The sequence below is a fragment of the Pongo pygmaeus genome, chromosome 1, assembly GCF_028885625.2.
Source record: "Pongo pygmaeus isolate AG05252 chromosome 1, NHGRI_mPonPyg2-v2.0_pri, whole genome shotgun sequence".
In the NCBI taxonomy this organism is placed as follows: domain Eukaryota; kingdom Metazoa; phylum Chordata; class Mammalia; order Primates; family Hominidae; genus Pongo; species Pongo pygmaeus.
In genome coordinates, this window is record NC_072373.2 from 48,385,658 (window position 1) to 48,413,251 (window position 27,594).

At 50.5% G+C, this 27,594-nt stretch overlaps 1 protein-coding gene across 1 annotated transcript in view; it reads left to right on the forward strand.

The window, feature by feature from the left end:
- The first annotated feature begins 98 nt into the window (after positions 1-98).
- Positions 99-27,594, forward strand: part of CACNA1S (calcium voltage-gated channel subunit alpha1 S) — a 72,851-nt gene continuing 45,355 nt past the window's right edge. The window contains exons 1-9 of the mRNA XM_054462763.1: positions 99-271; positions 2,158-2,263; positions 18,356-18,495; positions 20,259-20,401; positions 20,581-20,733; positions 22,909-23,114; positions 24,440-24,543; positions 26,791-26,936; positions 27,341-27,422. Coding sequence (XP_054318738.1) covers positions 99-271; positions 2,158-2,263; positions 18,356-18,495; positions 20,259-20,401; positions 20,581-20,733; positions 22,909-23,114; positions 24,440-24,543; positions 26,791-26,936; positions 27,341-27,422 — 1,253 coding nt within the window. The remainder of the gene's footprint in view (positions 272-2,157; positions 2,264-18,355; positions 18,496-20,258; positions 20,402-20,580; positions 20,734-22,908; positions 23,115-24,439; positions 24,544-26,790; positions 26,937-27,340; positions 27,423-27,594) is intronic.

Here is a 27,594-nt window from a genome sequence, read left to right on the forward strand (position 1 = left end):
TCAGCCAGCCCAGTCCCCAAGGCGGGGGCATTGGGGACGCAGGGAAGGGAGAGCACTGGGGTGGGGGAGCAGGAGAAAGCCAGATTCCCAGGGAAGCCATGGAGCCATCCTCACCCCAGGATGAAGGCCTGAGGAAGAAACAGCCCAAGAAGCCGGTTCCTGAGATTCTGCCAAGGCCACCCAGGGCCCTGTTCTGCCTGACCCTAGAGAACCCCCTGAGGAAGGCCTGCATCAGCGTTGTAGAATGGAAATATCCTTCAGGGCCTGGGCCGTGGGGGGAGTGTGCGTCATGAGGGAGGGATTCAGGGGTGATCACAGAGCACAAACTTCCTACAGGAGGGCCAGAGAGGCCTGGCACTTAGACATGGGGTGAACTCACAGAATTGAGTGAGGAGCTGGGGGAAGGAGCCCTTGGCTAAGCAGGAGAGGAGGAGGAGGAAGAGGAGGAAGAGGAGGAGGGTGGGGGAGGAGGAGGAAGAGAAGGAGGAGGAGGAAGAGGAAGAGGAGGACTTGGTGGGGCTTCCTGGGCCTGAGTGGGCCACCCAAGTCCTGGATGACAACCAGAGACGCCTACTGACCACCTATGGGTGGGGCCTGTTTCATGAGGACTGTTCCCAGGTGTGCCCAAATCCACATTATCATGGGGTGCCACTAGGTTTTTGAAGCACCAGCCTCACTTTAGAATAGGATAGGGACCAAAAAAAGATGCGATGGCCTCTTTGAGAAAACTCTCCCTTGTTTGGGTTGGGTAGGGGGTGACAGTGGACAGAGGTGAGCTGAGGGAAGGCTTCCTCTGGCGGCAGGTCCCAGCTGAGGACAGAACCAAGGGGAGAAATGGATCTGAAAGATGCCTGGTCTGAGTTGCTCCAAGACACGGGCCAAACAAGCCTGGTTGTTCTAGCTCAGACGTGCCACCCTGGGGACAGGGACTTTGAAACTCATGCTATGTTTGCATTTGCTCTGGGGGGAAGAATGAGGAAAATATCTGGGTTATTTGGGGAAGGGAGGAAGGAGTGACAGCGAGAAGGGGAGGGCTGTGTCAAGTGGGTCTGAGAGTGAGGGTCGGGCATATTTGAAATATTTCTGAAGAGTTCTGGAAGGCTTGGCTCCTACCAGCTGTTCCCTAGAATGAAGGAGAATGAGGGATAACTGGAAGGACAAGAGAAACATGGGGCAAGTAGAGATAGTTTGGGGTCAGGGTCAGCCCTGTTCCCCTCACCCGCTCTAGGCCAGGCGGTGGATCGCCCACATCAAATCCTCCTAGGCCCTCCCTCCTTGCCTCTCTTCTGCAATCGGGTTTACTCTGTGGGTTCTTCCTCTCCTCCATCCTCTGCTCCTCTGCGCCTTCCCCTCTCGTAGCCTCCTGCCCCTGTGGCCCTCCTCTTTTCTCAAACACTGGAGGTTACTGGGAAGAGAATGGGATTTTTCTGTTAAGCCCATCTACATAATATGCCTCCCCATCTACCCCCAAACAACTCCCTCGCTTCCTCCCTTGCTTTCTCTAGCTCTTTCCACACTTGCTGCCTAATGGGCCAGAAAGTCGAGAAAGCCATGGGCCTGGGGTACCCTCTGGAAATGGCTGTGGCGGGGTGGGTGTGTCTGGGAGGGGTGAGGTGTGACGGGTGTGAGCACGTGCACACCAGCATGCGCACATGGCTCTGGAAATTCAGCGTTCATCTCTCCATCCCTCGTTCCCAGTCCTACTCAGTGAGTTCTCAACCTTACCCTGCATCAACCCTTACCCTCCCGTGCCATTTATCTGGGTAAGCCTCTGTGGATTGGCCAGAATCTGCAAAAGTCATGGCTCCTTGGGAGCAGGCAAGGGCATGGACAGGCACTGAGAGTGGAGCAGTGTGAAGACTCCCTAGGCCTTAAAGCTGAGGAGTCCTCAGCCAGGGACCAGACCTTTGCCATTCCAAGGAGTCTACATGAAAGTGACTTGTTCCTGAGGAGAGGGAGCCAGATGTCAAGGCAGGAACCTAGTCCTCACTGTACCCTGCAGGGGCTCAGGGAAGGAGCAGCATGGGCGAGTGTCCATGAGCCTGTCCACCAGCCTGGCATCAGAGTCACAGTCCAGACTGACCCTCAGCGCCCTCTTCCCCTTAACCCTGTAAGTCCCTTGCCTCACTCGAGGGCTCTCCTTAACCCTGGCTCCAGGCCCTTCGAGACGATCATCTTGCTCACCATCTTTGCCAACTGTGTGGCCCTGGCTGTGTACCTGCCCATGCCGGAAGATGACAACAACTCTCTGAACCTCGGCCTGGTAAGATTGGCCCTTCCATCTCCCTTCCTGCGAGCCTGCAGCCCCAGGCTTGGGGAGGCCCCCTTGGTGGACTCTGTTCTTGGGGATGGTGCTGGTGGTTCAACTCCCTGACAATGCAGGCCCTGCATCCCCAGCCACCTGCAGGGCTGGCTGAGTGGCTCAATGGGTTTCCAGGGTCAACCTGCTTATTCCAGATTCTGTGATATTGTCAGCCAGCACAGAGCACGCACTCATTGGTCCCAGGCACTGTGCTAATACCTGATGAGAGTAAACTCATTTAATCCTCACAACCAACTCGTAAAGTGGTTCCATTTGACAGATGTGGAAACTGAGGCTTAGTAAGGTCAGCTAGTCAGCCACAGAGGTTGAATGCTAATTTCTCTTCCCCAGATGTAATTCATAAGAAACTTGTGTCCACTAAGTTTGCCTTCATGGGAGAGTTTTATCCAGGAATCTGAAGCAAGAACATGTTTTAGAGTTCTATAATACCACTATCTCTTCACCCCTTCATCAGTAACACATACCTGGAACCATAAAATGCCAGGGCTGGAAGGGATATTAAAAAATTAGGCTGTCCTACCTCCTCCCCACCTCATTCTGTTTTATGGATGAGAAAACTGAGACCTAGAGTGGTTCAGGGACTTACTCAATAGCTAATTAACAATAAAAACGGTTAGCATTTAGTAAGTGCTTATTAAATGCCAGGATTTGTGCTAAATATTTTACATTATTGTATTATTTAATCCCTATAACTACTCCTGTGGGGTAAGTAACATTATCAGACCCATTTAAAAGACAAAGGAGACTGATATTCAGAGAGTTTAGGTACATTACCCAGGGTCACCCCACATCTAAGTCTTGTGGTAGGGCCTCCAGCTTGGTCTCTCTGATTTTAGAACCTCTTTTTTTTTTTTTTTTTTTTTTTGAGACAGAGTCTCACTCTGTTGCCCAGGCTGTGTGATCTCGGCTCACTGCAACCTCCGCCTCCTGGGTTCAAGTGATTCTCTTGCCTCAGCCTCCCAAGTAGCTGGGATTACAGGCTCCTGCCACCATGCCCAGATAATTTTCATATTTTTAGTGGAGATGGGGTTTTGCCATGCAGGCCAGGCTGGCCTCGAACTCCTGACCTCAGGTGATCCACCCATCTCAGCCTCCCAAAGTGCTGTGATTATAAGCGTGAATCACCACGCCTAGCCAGAACCTGCTCTTGTACAGGCTGTGTTGCCAAGGTAGTGGGTGAGGGCAGAAAGACTTCTAGAGGAAGCCCTCTTAGAAACAGTGGCCTCAGGCTTCCTAGGGGACAGGACAATGGAGCCACCTTTTCAACAGGGCTTTTTTCCTGCACTGAAACTGCAGGGCCCCGGAGGGAGGAGGCATATTTGCATGTGTCCAGGGCCTGACACATCTCTGCCTTTCCTTTATGCTGGTTTCCATGGGAATCTATCTTGAGCTGATGGGAAGCTAGGATTCTAAATGTGTGCTTGCTATGAGGGGAAAACACTCTGAGCTCCCGAGTGTGGAAGGAGAGTGGGATTAAATGTTGGCAGGGCCAATGCCACCTTTGCCAGCAAGGAAGGCATTTCTTAAAGTCTGGGCATTCTACACCATAGGGTTAGTCTCCATGTCCCTGAATGCAGGGAGAGCTCTGGGTCTGCCCCATCCTTCAGGATTTCATATTTTTGGGCCTCAGTTCCTTGTGACATTGACTACTTTTGCAAAAAAACTCTGCCCCACCTTGGAGGATATTAAATTACACCTTTGCTGGATGCAGTGACTCACGTCTGTAATCCCAGCACTTTGAGAGGCTGAGACGTGAAGATTGCTTGCATCCAGGAGTTCGAGACCAGCCTGGGCAACATAGAGAGACTCCCGTCTCTACGAAAATTAAATTAGCCAGGCCTGGTGGTGCATACCTCTCGTTCCATCTACTTGGGAAGCTAAAGTGGGAGGATTGCTTGAGCCCGGGAGGTCGAGGCTGCAGTGAGCCAAGATCATGCCACTGCACTCCAGCCCGACTGACACAGTAAGACCCTGTCTCAAAAAAAAAAACAAAAAAAAATACATCTTAATGGTTATGTCATCTTCCATCTTGAAACGAAATTGGCTCCCTTAACTGTTTCACGTGGTCCTGTGTGTGTTTTTCTTTAGTTTGTGGGCTGGAGTTGCAAAACCTTGGGTTAGGCCTAGAGTTCTTAGAGACAGTATTATGAGTTCCCTGGAAGTTGGAAACCTAATCAGAAATGTTTCCAAAGCAGCAAATGCCACCTGGCATGTCAGAGCTCTATGGGAAATGAATGTTCAGTGAGGACTCCTAATCTGACCCCTTAATTGTGAAGCCCAGAGAAAGTCGGTGATATCCAAGGTCGCTCAGCCAGCTTCGAGCTCAGGGGTCCTCACTGTTCATGTCCACAAAACCCAGCAAGAGGGAGATGAGAGGAGTCAGAGTAGAAAGGGGCAGTAGGCACTCTCTCTCTTGCCCTATTGGCTGCTTTGTAGGTAGCAGAGAAGGGTTGGGGTCTTTCCAGTCATCCAGAATAACCCGTAGCTTTCAAGAAAGAAGGCCTAAGGTTTAATTATTCATGAACTGTCTCATTCATTTAACGAATGTATCTTTAGTGTCTATCACATCCCTGGCACATACTGGGGATATCACCGTGAACCAAATAGACACAGTTCTCATCTTCACAGAGCTTCATTACATGGATTAAACAAGTAAATATAATAAAACCAATTAAACAGGTAGTTAAAATGAAATGGGAAAGGTTCAAGGTTTGGAGACATTATGGTAGCATATTGACAGAGAACCTAAGCTAGTCTTGAGATCAGGAAGGCTTCCCCAAGGATGGGATGTTTAACCTGAGACCTAAAGGTTGAGGACAGGGACAGCTCACACAAATGCCACCTAAGCAGTCCCAGAGGACCCCCACTCAGAAGGGCCCCACATTTGGGGTTGAATGCTCTGTGGTCAAAGTATTGAAATTTTAATTAATTTTATCTTTGAATTTATGATTTGTAAGTGAAGTCCATTGGGACAATGGCACATGCACCTCAAGCTTGGAACCTTGGCTCACACAAGGTCCTGACTTCTGCCATCTCCCTGCCTCTAAAGAGGGACTCTCAGCTTGATGTTTTGCCCTCTGAGGTCCTGGGCCACTTGGCAGAGGCCTGAGTGGGAGAATGGGGAAGGACATGGCTCTGGTTGTCTCTACCGCAGGCTGACAGTGCTGCAGTCCATTCAGTAAATGACCTATGAGGTTGAGCCTCCAAGGCCCTCCCCGATTCTGGGTAGTTATTGTCTCCCAGGAAGCAGAGATTGCAACATCCTTGGGTGCTGGATGTCCACTACGGGTTGAGATGGTGGATCTGAGTGAAGGGGAGATGCCTGGCTCCACACCTCCACCTCTGGCCAGGGCACAGGATGTCGGGCTGTGGGATGGTGAGGGTGGAGGGGGAAGATTAGGAGGAGGTTCTTATGACAGTCTGCACTTGCCCTGCACAACACCGAACAGCAATCAAAAGACACCACGGTAGGTTGAGGAAGGGGCTGAAAGAAAGGGAAAAGCTTTATATTTAATACCTTCATCAGCACTTATTTCCTACTGTTTGAACATGGGGGCCGACATTTTCACTTGTACTGGGCCCCTCATTATGTAGCCTGCAGTAAAGAAGTGCATTGTAGAAGGCCAAGCAGGAGAGGGGACTCTGGGCAGAGGAAGCCACGTGGGCAAAGGGCTGGAGGCAAGAGACGAAGAGGTCAGGTGGGGATTTAGAAAAATCTCTCAGGCCCCATGTGGAGCATGGATTGGGGTGACATGGGGTGGGATGGGAAGCAGGGAAGGGGGAAGGGAGCTCAGGGAAGTCATCCAGGCAGGAAACAGGGGAGGCTGGGCCAAGGCACTGGCGATGGTAAAGATGGCTGTGAGGTGACCTTAAGAAAGACCTGCCAGGTGGAATCCATGGTGAGGACTGGAGGTGGGGATGGAGGCGTGGGGGAGGGGGAGGATGACACTTGGGGGTCAGAAAGGGACAGAGCAGATGGCAGTATCACTTACCAAGACTGCAGGTGGGGGTAGGGAGGAAGAAGGTGGTGAGTTCGACTTCAGATGTGTGGAGATACAGGTGCCTGTGTCCACTGACGGGTAATTGGATTTGTAAGTCCAAGCACTTTGACAGAGGTTTCCTCACTTTGGCACATGCCAAACTGGCTGGGTGGGGCAGGGGCGGGGATGGTTGTGGGCAAGAAGGGCTTCCCTCAGTTGCCGTGTGTGCGAGCAGAGTTGGGGGTGTGACTGCTATCTGTGGGAATAGGCTCCCTTGGCAGTGTCCCTCCATATTCCTTCTGCCAGTGTTGGCTGAGGGTAATAGACTTGGGGCCCGGGTTTACTGGGGCTAGAGGTACCCCTCTGACTCTGCCTGCTCTATGTCAGTGGGAAATCCCAGGATCCTCCCTGAACAGAAGAGGAAACTGAGGCCCAGAAGGAGCAAGGAGTCCTGGGAATGAATATGCAGCGGGTCAGATGGTGGCAAGAGGAGAATCCAGGATGCTGACGTCCTGGCCAACCGTGGGATGTCACAGTGGCACGGGCCTCTGAAATCAGCCCATTATGGCATGGTGGTTATAAAAATGGGTTCTGGAGCTAGAACCTGCTTTGAGCCTAGGCCCACTCACGTACTAGCTGTGTGATCTTAGACAAGTTACGTAACCTTTCTGTTTCCTCAGTTTCCTCCTTTATAAAATGGGGATAATATTGTATACTTGAGAGAAGTAACTGGATGAGTGAAGACCTTCTAAGTTGTAGTGCTTTGTCTATCAACAGAAGGAACTTTGATCATGCAGACCCCACAGAGCAGGCTCACCAGCCAAAATGCCTGTAGTTACAGAAACCCTCAGGTTGTTCTAGATTCAAAGAGTCTAACCCCCAACAGTTATGCCAAAGGATTATTTCAGGTAAAGAATTCCTCTTCACCCTGCCCATCGTCTGTCCCTGATTTCTCTTTAACTCTGTGTCTTCTCTCCTTGAAACCTCTAACTTTTCTTAATGGCTTTCCTGATCACCCCTCCCCAGTCCTCCAGCAAATCAGCAGCAGCAGCAGCAACAATGACATTCAATATTTGTCGATTACTTGCATATTGTCAGTCACTGTTCTAATGCCTTATATGTGTTATCACACTGAATGCCCATGAGGCAGGTACTTTTATTTTTCTCATTTGTACAGAGGAGTAAACTGCAGCGCAGAGAGTTTAGATCACTGCACACGCCCAGGAGGCTCTGTGGGCAGGCCTACATCCTTTATTGGGCAGGGTTACCATTCCAGCCTAGGCCAGGCTGAGGGGACCAATGTGGAAAAGCAAAAACAATGATCAGACTTACTAATTGTTGGGCAGACATGATAAACTGATTGCTTTTGTTACATTATCTCATTTCACCCTCAAAGCAATCCTATGTCAAAGTATGATGTTCAAAAAGTGAAAACACAACTGTGAGTAAAATATCGAAGGAACACATATCAAAGATTAGTTCAACTCAAAAGAGAACAAGCAGGCATGTGAAGCTGGGTTAAAGGGATTTGGAGGAGCAGAAGTTATGATACCGGAGAAAGAATGATGGAATAGGATTGCTAGGTTAGATACCAAGCTGGTTAATGTCCTACAGGGCAATAAAACTCTAACCATTGGGGTTATCTTCCTATCAGGCAGAGTTCATTTGCATCTCTAGAGGACAGAATAGTGAGAGCTAAACAAAGTTACATTCCCTCCTAGGTCAGCGGTTTTCAAGGGATTGGGGAGGGGAAGTAGTTCTGCCCCAGAGGACATTTGGCAACAACTGGAATTGTGAGGAGGAGGGGCAGGGGTGGAGACGTGTCCTACTAGCATCTAGTGGGGTAGAGGCAGGGGCCCTGCAATGCACAGGACAGGCCCTCTCCCACCAAGAAAGAAGTATCCAGACCAAAATATCATTAGGGCTGAGGTTGAGAAACCCTGACCTGGATAATTCGATAATCCTTGGCCAGGCCTGTTATAAAATGCTCCAACATGATATTACAAAGATATGGCATCCTTTTTTTGCTTTATTTCCAAGTTCTGGATAATTTAGATTTTTCTTAAGTAGATGGTGCCTGCTCTCCTCGAGGGCAGGGCAGGGCAGGGCCTGACAAGATCTGCAAGATGGCTGCCCATTTGGCCCCTCCTGGGCTGCAGGGCGGCTGCCCACCCCTCAGGCATCAGCCGGCTCCACCAGGCTCCTATTGCATTCCTGGGGTTCAAGTTGCTGCAGCGTCCTCCACAAGGCTGGAGCCTAAGCCTCTGGCAGCCAGGGCGTTTGTCTTTTTATAGGGTCTGGAATGCGCTCGCCAACTCTTGTGGCCAGCAGCCCATTCTCCTCGCCATCTGGGGAGGCTGGGGCCTCAGAAGGACCGCAGCTCTGGCCTCACCCCTTAGAGATCCAGGACCTGCAGAGCACAGGGTGGTTTGAGCCTGGGCCACTGTACAGAGAAGTGACGGTGCTCCAAAAGGGTCTGTGGAAATGAATGAAAGCCTGGGTTTTAGACCCACCTGGGAGCCTGCCCTCCCACCGCTGCAAGAACTCAGGTCCCCTTTCAGGGCACTTAGCTTCTCCCCTGACCCATCCCAATCCATGCCCCTTCACACCAGGCACAGGGGCTGCAGACACTGTAATAGCTGAACAACAGAAGCCTTGGAGGAAAACCTTGGAGGAAAGCATTTGCCCAAGCTGTGCTAGCTCCCCGCGGAGTTACAGGAAAGGACGGGCTCTCAAATCAAACCAACCTGCCTCCAATCTAGACTCTGGTTGGCAGCTTCCTAAACTCTCTGAACCTCCATTACCTCATCTGTGAACAACAGACCACTATATCTTTCTTTCTTTCTTTCTTTTTTTTTTTTTTTTTTGAGACCAAGTCTCACTCTGTGGCCCAGACTGGAGTGCAGTGGCACGACCTCACCTCACTACAACCTCCACTTCCCAGGTTCAAGCAATTCTCCTGTCTCAGCCTCCCGAGTAGCTGGGACTACAGGCGCACGCCACCACACCTGGCTAATTTTTTTGTTTGTTTTTAGTAGAGACGGGGTTTCACCATGTTGGTCAGGCTGGTCCACAATATCTTTCTTTTCAGGACTGTTACATCCATGAGTGGAACAACCTTGTGTCTGACCTGGCACACAGGAGTTGCTCAATAAATGTTCATTCCCTTCCTTCTCTGACCTCCCAGCACTCTCAGCCCACAGCTGAAGTCACACCGAACCCAAGCCTTAGGGGGCAAAGACAGACCCGGGGTGGATTGAGGGCGGGATCTGACAAATGTACCCAGGTGTCCCAGGCATACTGTTTCTTTCTCTCCCCGCTGCCTGGCATGGTGGTTGAGAACATGGAATCTGGAATCAAACTGTCTATACACATCGTGGCTCTGCCTCTTGGTAGCTATGTGATCCTGGAGAAATTAATCCCTCTGTGCTTTGGCTTCCTCCTCTGTAAAATGAGATAAGAGTACCTACCTTAGTCGGCTGTGGTCAGAAGCTAGGGAGGATGATGATGGACTGCCCTGCACAGACCGGGATGCGTGTTGGTTCTGGGTATGACTGCATGTCCACCCTCAGCGGGAGCTGGGCAACACGGAGGAGTTTGTGGTCCTGTTGCTTGCCGATGGAAATGTGTTGGGCCCTCCTTTTCAACTGGTTCCTCTGTTGGGCCCAACGGTTGGGAGTAGGAGACAGTATCCCAGGCTGACGAGGGCCTGCCCCTTACCTTGGGCACCTCGTTGTTTTCGGCCTGTACCCTTCCCTGCCTTTGCCCTCCCAGTCGTCGTATGTGGGAAGCCCGTCTCAGTTCCTGTGACCTATTCAGCTTGAACCAAGGAAGGGTGTCTGGCCTCTGCTGTGACACTGGGATCCGAGGCCTTTCCCTGCCCAGTCTGGAGCCTGCCCCACACTGCACCAGGCACTGGACTCCAGGACCCCCTCCTCCCCCTTTCTTGTCTTCAGGTCACGCCACCCTGTGCTGTATCCAGCACCACAGAAACCTCAGTGTTCGTCCTCCGCTGGGCTCGGAGGCACAAGGAAGCCTTGGGGTGTGGTGAAAGACTGTTCTTATCTAGAGTTTACTCCCAGGCCAGGGGACTACCGTCTTCTTCACACACATCCTTGAAAGAGGAAGCCCCTTTGGGGCAGAGAGGTGAGGGTTTCATCTCAACGTAGGCTGGTGGAGGAGGGGGGATGCTTTTTCTTTTCTTCTTGTTCTTTTTTTTTTTTTTTTTTGGACTTGTTAGGAGTTAATGTTGCAAAGAGTAGTTTACATCTTCACTTTCTGAAGACACTTGAATTGAGGACCAATGTAGCTGTCATGGCAAGGGCCATCGGGGCTGGCCACCTCACACCCACCATCCTCCCATGGGGCTCCAAGACCTGAGACACAAGGCAGCAACCTGCCCAGATCCCCCTGTTCATCCTGCACGCTCCCAAGGTTGGTCCATGCCAGCACAAACTTTGGGCATCAGACATCAGAAGGTCTGTGTGCCTCAGCCCTGAAAGGTGTGGGTCTCTCTCACCCTCTCCTGCACCTGGGAGCAGATGCATTACCAGTAGAGGAGGGCCACCTGGCCCTGCCCCAGCCGGGACCCCTGCAGCTCAGGTACAGGTGCCGAGCCCCTGTGTCAAAGTTGCTAAACGTTTTACTTTTGTTCCATCCTAGCTCTTTTTTTCCTCTTCCCTGATTATTGATTTTACAAAAGATACAGCTCAGAAGGCCCTGAAAGTGAGAAGGAGGGGGAAGGAAGATGACTAGTTATGGAGGGTGAGGGTTATTTTTTGTCAAAAGCCTGAGTAGAGTGATCTGGGTTATCTGACACCTTCCGGGATGGAACCCCAGAGAACCCCCTGTGTGGAAAGGTCCCTGGATTTTCCCCAGCCCCCAGCCTCTCCACCTTCAGCCATGTTCATGGCAGAGAAGATAAGAATTTTTAAGAACTTATTATAGCCCATTTCTCACTAGAGAGGAAAACTTATCTGGCTTTGTGGAGAAATTTCCATCTTACACTCATAGTACATGATCTTTACTATATGCTAGGATATCACATTTAAAATGACATTAAAAAAAAGAAAGGTAAAATGCTTGGATGAGCTTGTATTATGACATTAATACTATTGAGAGTATCCGCTTTCTAGGCTAAAGAGATTCATTCATTCTTCTATTCCTGCGTTAGCCCTTTGTAATCTGTGATGATTATTTTTCTTTTTAATACAAAAATGTATACAAATAAAAACTTGAAAAGGCAAAAAAAAAAAGAATACTTACCTTATAAAGTTTCAGTGAGGATTAAATGTAAGCATGTGGCCAGAATAGGGCCGGGCGCATAAGCGGGTGCTTATAAAGCTTAGTTATTATTATCCTCATTACCCAAGACAGCACTGGTCTCCCTTTCTCTCCCAGCCTCCTTCACCCTGAGCATGCAGAGCCCTAATGGGACCCTCAGCCCCATTGTCCCTCTGTCTAGTCAGCCCTGGTGTGTCTGGCCCGCCCAGACCTGAGGGAGCTTTGTTCCCTGGTGAGGGAGGTGCTGTACAGGGAAGGGAAGAGGGAACTGGAAGAGGGAAATGAGACCCCTGAGACAGAGGTAGGATGGCAAGGGATACCCATTCCAGTTGCGACTATTTGGGTGAGCGTTCATTGGGCTAAACATAGCCACTTCCCTCACTCCTCAGCAGGTCATCTTCCAAACCTGGAGGCTGAGGTGGTTGTGGAGACGCCAGGGCCCTGGACACCCAGTGTGTGGCGCGGCCATAGAGGCCAGCACATCAGGCCGGCCTACCAGAAACGCTGTTGCTTCAGTCACGGCAGGCAGGGCCTCCTTGCCTTTAGCAGACACCTCATTCCCCTCTAAGTCTCACTTCCCTCCTCTGCGAAACAGGAAAAACAGCACAGCAGGAGCAAACCTCCGTCCACAACTGAGGTGTGCAAGAAATGACTTATTTTTTCCTGTGAACCAACTTTCCGTGGATCCTGAGCGCATATCCCTCTGGGATGGAGAGGGATCACTGCGGCTATTCTGGTGCTTTCAGTTATCCTGCCTGCCTGGGGAATGTGCCCAGGCCCTGGGTCTCAGGCAGTGCGCAGGTGACAGGGTTATAGGTCCCCTGCACCCTTCTTAAGGCAGGAATTGAGGCTGGGTCCTGCTTTCTTGGGGGCCCCAGGGCCTCCTCCCAGATCCTGCCACACCTTCAAACTGTGAGCTCTACCCCTGAGACCTCCCAATGTTGCAGTGATTCTCAGGCTTTGGAAAACAAAAGCCTGGGGCCCTGCCACAAACCCATCCTGAGGCAAGGGGGCCCAGCCCGGCTGTCAGCTTAAGGGAACAAGAAAGTGAGGGAATCCAGGAGGAAAGCAATCATGAATATTGTAAAACTGTCTTCTAATAGTAGCACCTGCCAAGTCTGTGTGGAGAGCTTCCTGTAAGGTTCCTAAGAGGGAGGGGACATTTGAGGATGTCTATCCTCCACCCCAGCCTGAGCTCCCTGCAAGCACCCTGGGCTTCCTCCTCCTCAGGCAAATCCACTTTGCCTCCTTGTAGCACACGTGCCTTAAAGAGTTAACAACAAGTATGAGTCCAGTGCCTCCCTGTCCCAGTGAGATTTGTGCCTGAGCAGGTCACCCTGCCTTGACCCTGAGGAAGGAGACTTTCAGGCCCAGGCGACAGGCAGTCATGTGGTGGCAGTGCACCTTCCCAGGGAGCCCTTCAACTGCAGCCACTTTGCTGCCTCTGCCAGCCCCTTCCCAGGCCAGCCCAGTAAGGTCTTTTCAGTGAGCTCTGTAGATCCCAGAACCCTCCAGCGGGGCACATGGGGAGCCCGGGAGCCTGGAGTCCTGACCAGGCCACTCTGCTAGGGGTGGGATTGCAGGGGAAGAAGGTGTGGTAGCTGCTGCCTCTGTGGTCCCCGATAGGGAGACTAGAGCTGGGCAGATCCCTTTGGAGGAAAGCCCAACCAGTTCTCATCATCTTCCCACAAAGCCCCATGCGGGCCAGGGGAGGAGAAGAATTCAGGACTGGCTGACCCTTGGAGATAGCAGACTTAGCCTGAAAATAGAGGCAGTGGGAGGGTGAGGGGATGTGCGGTCCCAGCCCTGCTTTTTTCAACCCAAGATTCTGGGAGTGCCTGGCTGCAATGCCCCTGGGAGCAGGTGCAAGGCCTGTGTATCAGGGGTCACACACCAGGCCAACCTCCAGCTAAGTGTGGCCCCAGGGAGCACCAGTTAGAGGCTTGTCTATGGAAGGATGATAATTCCCTTGAAGGGGACATTTAGTAATAAAGGCCCTTGTTGGGGGCTGAGGTAAGGGAGCTCTCACCTCACAAAGTCGGACGGGCTCACTGTCCTCCCCTGAGCTTAGAGATCAGGAGGTCAGGGACAGCCACTGCCCTCCTGCTCTGGGGTCAGGGCCTGAGGTCCAGTGTCTCTTCTTAGGAATGCAGATCCCAAGGCTGCACCTGGTTCGAAGGTGAGCAGAAATTGTGACTTTCCATTGTTCATTTATTCAACAAACATAGCTTGAGAGCCTCCTGTGTGCTGGGCAGGATGATGCATTCTGTAGCAGAGCTTCTCAGATGATCTGTAGGGAAAGACCACAGTTTGTCGTTTTTAATTTCTACTCCATCATGGCCTGATACATGGTCCTACTGCGTGGGTGTACTGCATTGATGACACTGTTCCCTTCGTGTGTGTGCGCCAGCTGGGATTCGCCATGTGACTTTGACAAACCCAGAATGGTCTATAGTCCACCCACATTTGTGGAAGTGGCTGCAGATTGCCATAGAATTTTCCAAATGCTTACTCAATGCCTACACTGACCTCGTCTCAGAGCAATAGCGACGGTGTGCAGCCGCACCTGCTCACAGCCTGCACCTCTAGCAGCAGTGCCCCGGGACACTGGTTCATTTATTCCATCACAGCACTTTCAGGCACTGTTCTAGATGCAGTTGACACAGCAGTGAATAGAGCTAAGTCCCTGCTCTCAATGATGTTATATTCAGGTCAGGAGAGATGGGTCAAATAAATTAACAAATATATAGCGAGTCAAGTTTTGACAACAGCTAAAAAGAAAAACAAATCAGGCTAAGAAGATAGACAGTCGGGGGGTGAGAGCCAGGAAGGTCTCAGTGATAAAGTGACCTTCAAGTTGGGCCCTGAAAGAAAGAAGAAAGTGAGTCATGAGGATATCCTTAGAAGAACATTCCAGGCAGAGAGAACAGCAAGGGCAGAAGCCCTGAGCCCGAAATATTTTCATCTGTGTCGGGGGACCATACACCCCTGGGGGAAGGGCATCAGAATCACCAGTTGGCAGGGCCTTCTCAAGCCATAAAACCTCCCCTCACCCACCACCAGCAGCAACTCCGAGAGGCCTTCTTTGGAGAGTGACCCTGGCCCCCAAGCCCAAATGCTATTACTGACGGGGGAATGTCACCTGTTCTTGGGGCAGAGAAGCTGTGGAGAATCCCCACAGTTAGGAACACATGTGAGGATGACGTGGCCTCAAGGAAGCTGCGATCTGTCAGAAGGCAGCAAAGAGCAGCACAGGGTTATAGGGGACAGTGAGGACACAGAGCTGGTGCTCCCTGTGGGGGGTCAGAGGGTTGTAAGAGGCAAGAGGTCTACTTGGGCAGTGGGCCTCAGGGACACTCTAGGCAGAGGGGCCGGGATGAGCAAAGGTGGAGGCTGGGGCAGCTAGAGAGCTAGGGCACCTGAAAGTCATTCCACATGATTGACGGGGTGGCCAGCAGGCTGGTGGCGAGGCCAGAGGGATCAGCAGGGGTCATGTTATGGAGGATCTTGCATGCCACGGAAACGCATTTGGATTTTTCTGGTTAAGTGTTGTGGAGCCATTGCAGACTTGCAAGCAAGGCAGTAGCTGGGTCTGTATGGAGAAGGGCTCAGGGGAGGAGATGTGGGTGGCGGTGGACCACTGCAGGCAGGGGAGAGCAAGCAAGGGCAGGGGCAGTCCAAGAGGAGGAGCTGGATGCAGGAGACGGAAGGGGTGGAATGGCCTGGACCTGCTGGACGCTGGGACCCGAGGAGAGCAAGAGGGAGGAGGAATCCAGAAAGACCCTGGAGGTTTCTGGCTTGGGCCACTGAGTGCCTTTGGCTGAGACAGGGACACATGAGAAAGAGCAGGTTTATCAGGAGGAGGAGTTCCGTTTCAAACATATTGAGTGTGATGCGGGTCAGAGTCAAGCCCTGGTGACCATCTACAGACATGACATCAAACAACAGCTCTGTGAAAACCAATAGAATATAATGGAAACCAATAGAACACAGTGTAGGCAGAAAACAGACCTTCTCCAAGGGCCCAGGTGTCTCATAAGAATAGCTGTGATGTATTCAGCATTTGGTGCATGCCTGGCAGGGGTAGACACTTACTTACAAGGTGCCATTAATCCTCACCATGACTCTTCAAGGTAGCTCTCATTATCTCAGTTTTACAAATGGGGAAACTGAGGTTCACAGAAGCTTAGGAACTTGCCCAAAGCAGCAGAGCTGGTGAGAACCATCACACCATATATCTCCTGCCTCCCATCTGCCCACGGTGGATGCTGGGGGTGTCACAGGAAATTAGGATGTTTTAGGAAGGTTGGTGACTTTGATCTTGGGGAGACAGCCAGGTCTTACCCAGGGCATCCAGTCCAGAGCTTAATAAATATCTGTGGAATGACTATCCCTCATTTTTCCATGGAAGACTGAGCCCTGGCTGCAGAGGCTGTCAGCCAACCCAGTGTGACATTGATGACATTGTTCCTATGATGCAAGAGTGGACACATCCCTTTTCCCTCTCCTCCGGAACGAGGGCTCATGCTGTGTGCACACACAGGGATTGTATGGTACTGAGTTTTAATTCCAGGCACTCCAGGGTTGGGCTGGAGGGAGTATGGTGGAAAGAGGCAGGCCTTGGAGCTAACAGGCTGAGGAAACTGAGTGACCTCATCTGAAGCCCACAGCCCCCGACAAGCTCTCTCTGAACCAGGCTTCAGCCAGACAGGCAGTGGCAGGTGCAGGCAGTTCTCCGGTGTTCATGGCTGGCCGCCCAGCCTCTGAGCACTGCAACTATTTCAGGTCCTGTTTTCCCTTTCCTCAACCCCACTTCTGTCTATCCCCTTGGGGTTGCAGCAACCTGAAATTGTAAATGCTGCCTTGACTTCACTCTCCTCCCTTACACTTTTTCCTTAATGGTGTGCCTGACTCCCAGGAAACCTGTCCTACAGAGGAGGGGAGCCACCCACCCAATTCCAGGGAGATCCCTCCGTAGTTGCCCTAGCCCGCTCCTCTTGCCAGGGAGGGTGCCAAGACCTCGCTTTGCAGCTCCCCTCCATGGAGCGGCTGCCCCACGATTCCCCACGAGTGCCAAGCACAGTCTCCATCAACAGGCCCTTTCACAGAATGGCATGGCTTTGCATTTTAATCATCATATTACCATTTTCTGGAAGAAGGGGAAAGCTTTGGGATCACAAATTAATAGAAGGAACAAAGGGCAAAATTAAGAAAAACAAGTCTAGCCCTTGTATGTTGCAATTGTCCCTTCTATCTGGAAGGGGAAAATCATGCTTTCAGGAAAATTCTCTGAATGACAAGTTGGAGGTTTCTGGAGCCATATCCACAATAGTGAGCCATTTGGGGACCTCTTCCCTTGCCTCCCACACCTACTCACTTGGAAGTAAAAATAAATTATCTTCCATATCATTAATGGAGTGCCCAGTTCCCCAGTCTGGCTCCGCAGTAAAGGAACTGTGAATATGTGACGCCTCCGCAGTGTGCTGATAGGGTGGGCCCCTGGTCCCAGGAGATGTTTCCATGGGTGTGAGTGTTGGAGACTAATAGTGATGGGGGCTGGGTTGTGGGGGTACAGACCCCCTTGTTGTGTAACTCCAGGGAGCACCAGTCAGGATAGATCTGTGTGTGTGTATGTATATATATATATATATATATATATTCACACACACCTCCTGGAGCTGTGCCGTGCTGCAGCCTGGCCTAGGCTGCAGGCTGGGCCAGCACCCCCTCGGGAGGCTGTGCTTATCTGGGGAGGCCTGGAGGCCAGTGCTCTTAGAAGCTGCCAAGCCAGGGTTCAGATGGCTGCAAGGAGAGCAGTTTCAGCCTGGAGTCCTGACAAGAGAGACCTGCTTCCTCAGTTAGAAATAGCTCTCACCTGGGCCCAGAAGAGGGGGAAGGGTGACGGGGCCAAGGATAGGGTAACCCAGAGGATCAGGCTATGGGGACAGGGCCTGGAGTGTCAGCAGGGCCTTCTGCATAGTGGGGCTGAGCTGAAACCTCAGCCTCTTACCTGTGCTCCCCACACACGGTGTACCCCACACTCCACTCACCCTGAGTAATAGTGTCACGCCCTTTAAGGGGCTGCCTAAAGGAAGCCAATGTGAGGGCAGGTGGGACGGGCAGGGGACCTTAAAGGAAAATGAAATAAAGAGCAACACTGCCCAGCAAGGGAAGGCATCTGGAGTTCTGAATAATCCACCCCCGTCTCCTACCATCCATCCCCTGCATGGTGAGAGAATAAAAGTGCCAAAACCAGAAACCACCTGGGGACTTTCATTTTGGGTACCTCAGGTCCTTCATTTATTCAACCCATTCTAATATCTGGAAGTCGAGTAATGAAAAAAAATGGACAAAAATCCCCATGCTTCATGGAGTTTATATTCTAGTGGAGAAGACAGATAATGAACAAGATTTTATATGTATAATATATATATAGATATGGTATTTAAGCTAAGGGTAAGTGCTAAGAAGACTTAAATTAAGCAGAGGAGAGGAAAATGAAATGCTGGAGATGGCTCGCATTACACTTGGTGGCCAGAAAAGGCCTCAGTGAAGGAATTTGGAGTAAAGACCTGTGGAAAGTGAGGGAGTGGCAGTGTGGGGGCATGTCGGTGTGGAGTGGGGGGGTGGGCATTCCATCAGCAAGTGCAAACGTCCTGAGGTGGGCGTGCCTGAGCAATGGCAGGGAAGCCAGCACGGCTGCAGGGAAGAGAGCAAGGGTGCACTCGGAGAGCACAGAGGCATGCTGTAACCACGTCTGCTCCCACAGGAGAAGCTGGAGTATTTCTTCCTCATCGTCTTCTCGATTGAAGCCGCCATGAAGATCATTGCCTATGGCTTCTTATTCCACCAGGACGCTTACCTGCGCAGTGGCTGGAATGTGCTGGACTTCACCATTGTCTTCCTGGGGTGAGAGCTGGGTGTGGGGAGACTGGAGGTCAGACCCTCGCTGAGGACTCTGTGCCCACTGCCACCACCACCAGCATCTTAGAGGTGGGGTGGGACTCCAGCGTCGTGCTAACCACTGCATGGAGCAGCCTCTGTTAGAGGCTGGCCAGGCAAGGGAGCTGTCCATGTTGGTGGAGAGTGGATCATTGCCCCTGACCCTGCCCGCAGGTCAAAATCTCCTTACCCGGCTAGATGCTATAAATTCCATTATCCTCCTCACATCACACAAATTTGGAAATGATATGGATGGTTCCACTGGCCAGCAGTTTCTGGATGTTCATAAGTTTCTCAGCCTCTGTCATTTATTAGTTTATTCCATGGACCTGTATGGAGTACCTGTTATTTGCGTTCACAAAAACCTGTATTAGTTTGCTAGGGCTGCCATAATAACATTCCACAGATTGGGAAGCTGAAACAACAGGAATCTATTTCTCACAGTTCTGGAGCCTGGAAATTCAAGGTCAAGATGCTGGCAGGTTTGGGTTCACACAGTCTCTCCTCTGTGCGTGTGCATCCTTGGTGTCTCTTTGTGTGTCCAGAGTTCCTCTTCTTATAAGGACACCAGGCAAATTGGATGAGGGCCCACGCTAACAACCTCATTTCATCTTAACCACCTCTTTAAAGACCCTGTCTCCAAACACAACTGCATTCTGAGGTGCTGGGGGTTAGGGCTTCAGCCTATGAATTTAGAGGGAACATAACTCTACGCATAGCATTACAGTGAGTAACTACCACGTAATGATAACAATAGCATCTATCAAGCACTTAATATGTGCTTACATGTACTGTCTCATTTAATTCTCGCCACAATCCTGTTTTCCCTCGTTTTATGAATAAGGAAGCTAAAGAACAGAAAAGTCAAGCAACTTGCCCAAGGTCACACAGCTAGCTGGTGGCAGTGCTGGGATTCAAGCCAAAGCAGTCTCGGCTCCAGAGGCTGCATGCTTAACCAGTATGCTGTCCTTCAGTTCCGTAAGAATGGTATTGGTTACCTGCTAACCATCCAGTGCTGCTTTTGGCTTAGTGGGGAAAACAGAAGAATTCTGAAGAATTCTGTGAATCAGCCTCTGCCTTTTACAAACTGCCCTGTTTGGAAGCCAAGACAAATGCATACAGAATAATAGAGTGCAAAAACAGTACCTCACAGCACATTGTTGTTTCTTACACAATGTGTCCCAGGGAGTTCTGCCGTTAGAAGGATTCGGAGGCAAAGGAATTTGAGGTAGACTTCAAAGGATAATGGAAATTTGAGTAAATTAAGAGAGGAAGAGGAGGCCAGTAGGAAAGAAAATAAAGGGCATTATCAAAAAGTGCAGCCAGGAGGAAAAGCACGGAGGGAGAACTTGCTGTGGAGTTTCATCTCTGGGTCGCCACTGAGTATGGTACAGGTAACCTCCAGCCCGTGTTGGGGGTGCTCAGCCCCAGGGCCAGGGACTGCACCTGTGGTACACATACCTTAACCCCGTTCAGCACCCAAAGTGGACCTCACAAGTAGAGCACCATACTCTTTTCACTGAGTATGAACTTGATGTCAGAATCCTTTTAAGTGAAATTCCCCAGATAAGCATGATCAGATCATTTGTTAGTTGATGAACCATATTTGCCGTCTCTCCCCTAGGCCTTTCCACAGGTGCTCAAGCATGGACAGGACACAGGGCCCCAGACCACTGGGGCAGTGGCTTTTCCAACCCCTGGACCCCCTCTCTCCCTCTTCTCCATTCTAGGGTCTTCACTGTGATTCTGGAACAGGTTAACGTCATCCAAAGCCACACAGCCCCAATGAGCAGCAAAGGAGCCGGCTTGGATGTCAAGGCCCTCAGAGCCTTCCGAGTGCTCAGACCCCTCCGGCTGGTGTCGGGGGTGCCTAGTGGGTGGCAGTGTCCCTGCAGACCCCTTTTTCCTCTCCCTTCCTATTCCCTTGTACCCCAGTTCTGGGTCCCCTTCCTACCTTGACATCTCAGGGGCTTCCCAGGATTTATAGGGAGGGAGGGCCATGAGACCAAGCAGAGGTGACTCCTCTTTTCCCCTCCCTGCCTGACTTTACAGGCCTGCAGGTGGTCCTGAACTCCATCTTCAAGGCCATGCTCCCCCTCTTCCACATCGCCCTGCTGGTCCTCTTTATGGTCATCATCTATGCCATCATCGGGCTGGAGCTCTTCAAGGGCAAGATGCACAAGACCTGCTACTTCACTGGCACAGGTGAGCTCCCAGGGAAAGTGGGGCTGTGGGGCAGGGCCTAGGACGGCTCAGAAGGGGGAGCCACCCTACCTGGTGATGGAGCCCGGGGCTCAGCCATTGCCGCCCACATCTGTTGATCTTGAGAATGGGTTTCTCCTGGATAAGGGGGGACTTGGAGGAAGGACAGCTCTACTGGGGTCAGTGAGCCAAGAAAGTGAGCAGGGACCTGGGCCATGGCTTGTTCTGAAACACCCTCACCCCCTACCCCACATACAATGTGGTATCTTCCAGGCTCTCTGGACCTGTGGTAGATGGAGACATAGGCATGGGATAAGCCTGAATTTCTATGTGTAGAAATTCCTGTCGCATAGTTTTAGCTTTAGTCTGAGCTGACCCTCAGAGCAGGCACCCAGAATAGGGTCTGAATGGGACCTCAGAAAAAACACCCAAGAGCCAAATGGAGTCATTTGTTGAGTTTCCAGAAATAACCTACATTGAAGCCCAGATATATTCGAGCTGAAGCAGCAGTTCTGAAACTTTTTGGCCTCAGGACCCCTTTTCTCTCTTATAAATTACTGAGGACCTCAGAGAGCTGTTGTTTTTTATAGGTTTTGATCTGTTGATATTCATGGTATGATAAATGAAAACCGAGGAACATGTCACAATATTAATTTATTAATTCACTTTTAAAGAACAGTAAGAAACCCATGACATGAGAACATAAATAGTATATTTCTAATTAAAAAAACTAGATTTTTCCAAAACCAGTAATATTTGGTGAGAAGAGTGGTGACGCTGTTTTACACTTTTTGTAAATCTCTTCAATGCCTGGCTTGATAGAGGCTGCTGGACTCTCACATCAACTTCTGTGTGTGTGTGCTGCCACATCACACCTCATGTAGCCTCTGGAAAATTCCAGTCTACATTGTTGAGAGAATGAGAGACAGATGGGCAACCAACGTCTTAGCAGTATTGTGAAAATCGTTTTGGTCAGGCCGACACCCTGAAAGAATCTCGGGTCCCACTCTGAAACTGGCTGCTCTACCCTGCCAGCAGCTCGCTGGGGCTTAGCCTCCTCCATAAGCCCTGGCATTGAACTCACCAGAATAAGTGTTCTAGCCTTCAGTGCATCAGAAGATTCTACTCACCTCCTCATGACCACTGACAACAAAGGGACAGTCAACACCAGTCCCAAACCCAACTCACAAGAGTAAACTCTGGTCCAACTTTCAGGGATTATATTCCTAGACCCCTCCCATTTCAGCCTCTTCCCATCACCACCACAATCTACATCCTATCATAAGCATTATCAGGATGGATAGGAGGGGACCTTTGATCACACCTTCAACCCAAATTTGGAGGTCTCACTGGTGTTCTCATGAGATCTTGAGGAATGCTGAGCAGCAGTGCTCAAAAGCCCCTCTCGGATCAGGGCTTCTGACTTCATGGGGTCAGGGCCCCCACAGACCCATCAATGTCCTCTCCTTTCCATCTTCAGAGCATTGCACCTACACGGTAAATAGGTAAATATGGGTAAGGCAGGGTGTTCCAGTTCTGATGAGCCAATCTAATCTCTGAACACAAAAGGAGACTGTAAAACATCCTAAGATAAAAGGAGATGCAGGATGTCATCAGAAGTACAGGATTTTAGAGACAAGAAAGCATCATCCAGGGGAACAAAGGAGAGTGCAGGCTCAGGCCTGGCAGGAACTTCCCCTGAGTGCAGACCCCTGCCCCGTCAGCTGGGTATCTTGTAAAGCTCAGCCCAGTGCTTTTGGAGCTTCTCCAATTTCATCTCCCAGACAGAACTCTCAAGTCAGAACATGTGAGCCCTCCACCTCCAGCCCCACTTCAGCCAGGCAGCTGCCTTCTTTTTTAAAGTTCTGTGGGGACAAATGACACTCAGATTACTCCTCTTTCATGGGTTGCACTGCACAGGACAATTAATCCTAGAAGCCGACCCTGCCATGAGGCCCGGGGCCCAAGACATAATTCCCGATGCCTGTAGCCATCCTCAGCCCAAGGCATTCCTCTTCACTGTCACCATCTGCTCCATGTGAAGCTGTCTTTTGCATTTTCAGCAGAGTGTCTTTAGACTTACTGCTCAATTCTCTTAAACTGCTCTTATACACCTTTCCTCCTGTCATTGTCCACCTGCTACTGTTGTCTGATGTTCCCTCTGCCTTCTGCCTCCAGATATCGTGGCCACGGTGGAGAATGAGGAGCCATCGCCCTGCGCCAGGACGGGCTCAGGGCGCCGGTGCACCATCAATGGCAGTGAGTGCCGGGGCGGCTGGCCAGGGCCCAACCATGGCATCACCCACTTCGACAACTTCGGCTTCTCCATGCTCACCGTGTACCAGTGCATCACCATGGAGGGATGGACTGACGTCCTTTACTGGGTGGGTCTGGGCCCACACCTGCAGAACCATCTCCCTTCATCCACAGGCTTGCAAGGGAGAGGGGAGGGAGGGCTTGCCAGTCCACACAGGAGGCCAGTCTCCGACTTGAGTGACCACAGCTCCCTCTTGCTCCTCCCTGGGGAATTTATACAGGATGTGTGTCCCCTTCTGGTTCCCAGGTATGTGCCCCAGCATCCTATGGGGAAATCCCCATGATACAATATGTCTGTGCAGGATCCAAGGGGCGGGTGAAGAATGGAAACCAGGAAAAACCTGGCTGTGAGTGACTCAATTCTGATGGCTTAGAATTTCAGACTTTTTGAGGAATGAAGGGCCCTTTCAGTCTTTTTCCTTGCCTCTGCAAGACTGCTTTCCCATGTAGCTATTATTAGTTTCCTCACCTATAAAATAAGGATAACAATACTGTCTATATCAGAGTTAGTGGGAGAATTACAACAGTGCCCAGCACACAGTCAACACTCCATAAGAGTTTCTTTGTTGGAGTATATTATTTACTTGGTGTTTGTTAAGAGCTAGTTAGATTTCTTATTTCATCCTTCAATGGTGGAAGGCATTGCTCCCATTTTACAGATAAGGAAACTGAGGTTCAGAGAGATTAAAGTAACTTGCCCATGGTTAAGAACTTAGTGAGCAACAGAGCCAAGAATAGAACTCTGATCCCCCTGGCTCCAATCCAGAATTAACCACAATATGATGCTGCCTATTGTGGGGGTGGGGGGATTGTAAAACTGTCAAATGCTTTGCAAATACAAAGGATTAGTATAAATATTTATCGTAAGTGTGTATTAGGAGAGCAAATTATTTAAAATGTCAAAGGACTGTCACATGGATGATTTCATCTCTGTATCAAGCTTCTGAGGAGAGACAGCCCATGTCATTATCACCATTAGATGGATGGGAATAATGCTCAGAGATGTTAGGTGACTTGTCCAGGGTCACAGAGGTTGTTCATTTGAAAAAATCTTGGCTTTAAATAAATCAACTGGAGATAGAGTCTATGAGGAAGGTCAAGTGAGGGAGGCAGATAGGAGACACTCTTGGTTGGAGGGAAATTAGGTCAGTCTTGTCCGGGCCAGGTAGGCAGTCAGCAAGGTCTCCCTAGGGAGATCCTTCCAGACCAGATCCTAGTCCTCAGGCTGGAAAATTCCTTCCAGACTAGTCCTCAGGTTAGGAAAAATGTCCCCTCACTGTCCCAGGGTGGCTTCTCTCCTTGTCCCCCAGGGTTGGGTGGAGTCTTAACGAGCAGACTTGGGGAAGGGGAGCCAAGCCCTCAACTTGGAGGATCACACCTCTGTCCTGACCAGGTCAATGATGCCATCGGGAATGAGTGGCCCTGGATCTATTTTGTCACCCTCATTCTGCTGGGATCCTTCTTCATCCTCAACCTGGTGCTGGGTGTCCTGAGCGGGTAAGAAAGTTCAAAGGTAGCCAGGGGAGAAAAGAGAAAGGGGAAGAGGGGAGAAGGAGGAGGAAGGAAAAGGAACCGAGGGAAAAGAAACAGGAGGGGTTGGGGGGAGGTGGAGAGGAGGAGGAGAGAAAGGAGGAGGAGGAAGGAGTGGAGCAGGGCAGGGGGCTGTGGGTCAGGCCCTCGGCTCATCCCTGGGTTCCCTGTCACCTCAGTTGGGCCAAGAGCGCTTCCTTCCTGGTGAGCAGGAAGAGAGGAGATGCACGCAAGAGCCCTTCAATTTTTAATTTGCCTTTCTCCTCCTCCTCAAGTCTTCCCCCATTCTCGCCCCTCCTGTCCCTCTGTTTTGACAATCTTTAGTGAAGCCCCTTAGGTTCCAGCCTCCTGGCCCTGGGGGTGCCTAAGTAGAGCCTCAGCACTAAGAGGCAGTGGGGCTTTCGGTTAAGCACACGGACTCTGGAGCTAGAATGCCCACATTTAAATCCCTGCACTACTGCTTGATGGCTGTGTGACCTTTACCTAATTACCTGACTTCTCTGTGCCTTAATTTCCACATCTGCCACCTAAGAATTATTTCGGTATCTATCTCATAGGGTTGTTGTCAGGATTAAATAAGTTAATACATATAAAGTACTTAGAACAGAGTCCAGCACAAAATAAGCACTAAATACTAATGGTCATTATTAATGAGAGTTGTTATCTTTGAGACAGTCCTGCTGTCATCCCTCCACCCACTCCAGCACAGTGGAGAGGCTAGAAGTCACCATCAGCCTTCTTCCCCATTGGTATCATCCCATTCCAGAAGCTTCCCTCCAGGCAGTCTGTAGATAGAATTCTGGGAGTCTGTAAACTTGCATAGAAAACATTTATCTTTATTTTTCACAACTGTAACTGAAATTTAGTGTTTCCTTTAGTAATTAACATAGGCAACAAGCCACAGTGCTATTAGCAGGGCCTATGACTTGTCCTAATAGAAATCATGTCACATTACAGTTGTTGCGAATAGTATTTACACTAATTACTCCATACTTTGAAATTATGATAGATATAAAACCTGCAGCTAGATCTTGCTAATGAGTTAATGAAAAAGCAAATGTATTACTTGATCACAATTTTTTTGCATTTTGGTAACTATATTTTAACATACAGTCATGTGCTGTATGATGACATTTCAGTCAGTGACGGGCTGCATCCACAACAGTGGTGCGCTAAGATTGTACTGTATTTTTACTGTACCTTTTCTGTTTAGCTATGTTTAGATCCACAGATACAATTGCCTACAGTATGCAGTATAGTAACACGCTGTCCAGGTTTGTAGGCTAGGAGCAATAGTCTATGCCATGTAGCCTAGATGTGTAGTCGGCTCTCCCATCTAGGTTCGTGCAAGTACATTCTTGATGTCTGCACAGAGATGAAGTCACCTAACAATGCCTTTCTCAGAACGCATCCCAGTCATTAAGTGAAGCCTGACTGTAACTGGCTTCTTTGTCATGCTATGGTTTTATTTTGTGCATTTCACATTATTCTGAAGAGAGATCCATAGGCTTCACTGGACTTTCAAAGGGTCCATGGCACAAACTGGTCAAGAGCCCCTCCCTGGACCCCGCCTGACCAGGGCAACTCGACCTGCCCTGTGGGCCAACCCCTCCTGGCTGCCAGCCGCAGCTCCTCAGAGCCTACACCTGTGCTGTCATCTTCCCCCTGCCCGGGGGGCAGGTGGCCATAGCCCAGGGCTGCCCTCTGCTGGCCTGAAGATCCCTCACGGAGCCTTGGGTCCTTTTCTTCCAGCCATGCCAACTGGTTCCTTGGAGTCCAAGGAGAATTTTCCCCAGGCCTTTGGTCTGTACAAAACTAAATTTCTAGGGTAGTTTAAAGGGTTGGGGCAGTAGGCCAATTTGAGGCTCCGTGGCTGATTCAGTTAGGCAATGGACTGCCTTGTCATTAACCCATAATGTGCAAGAGAAACCTCAAAACAAGGCAGGAGACAATGAGATGGATGAGAAAAAAGAAATGAGGAAGGGGCAAGGAGTGCTCCAGGATGTTCCTGGAGGGTGGGGACGGGTGAGAGGGAAGTGAGAGGGGCTGTCTCTCAGCTACCTTGAGGGGCACCTGGACCCCAGGCAACACCCCAGGGCCAGAAAAAGGAGTGCTCCAGCCACAGAATGGGCTTGTCTGTCCTCAGGAAGCTCAGTCTTTCCCTGACCCTGTTCCCTCTTCTCCTCCTCTCCTGGCTCCCCCATCTCATTTCAGGGAATTCACCAAGGAGCGGGAGAAGGCGAAGTCCAGGGGAACCTTCCAGAAGCTCCGGGAGAAGCAGCAGCTAGATGAGGACCTTCGGGGCTACATGAGCTGGATCACGCAGGGCGAGGTCATGGACGTTGAGGACTTCAGAGAAGGTTTGGGCCCAAAAGCTGTGGTCAGCACTCACCCCATTCTCTCACTCCCACCTCTGAGCCATACCTTGCAATCAGGCCCACTGAGCAAGTCCAACATTACTCCTTTGAGGGTGAGTGACTTGCCTAAAGCAAAATGGCTCAAAATGGTAGGATCCAGGTGTGACCAGAGCTCTTCCCAAAGGTACATGCTGCCCATCCTCACAGCCCCTCCCCTGCAGATAAAGTGGGCTCTTTAGCTCTTGGAACTCTCAGTCTCAGGAAAGCATGAAGAAATCCAGGCCTACCTAGGACCCATTGTTGCAGATGTCTCTGGTCAATGGGCCCTTGTCTTGGGTGCCCAGCCCAGGTGTGTCCAGCACAGAGGGGCCCTGAAGGCTGGCTGACTCTTTCTCTCCTGTCTCCAGGAAAACTGTCTTTGGATGAAGGTGGCTCTGACACAGAGAGCCTGTATGAAATTGCAGGCTTGAACAAAATCATCCAGTTCATGTGAGTATCTGCCCACCGCCCCAGGAACCCCCAACCTCCAGCTCCCTGAGACTTGAGGGTAGAGTCCAATTACTTCCCCTCAGTGGTTTCAGAGTCACTTGTCTAATCCTTTAGAAAGGCAGCCTTTTTAAGAAAATAGGGCCAGTTCCTGCTCTGAGGGACTCCGCAGGGA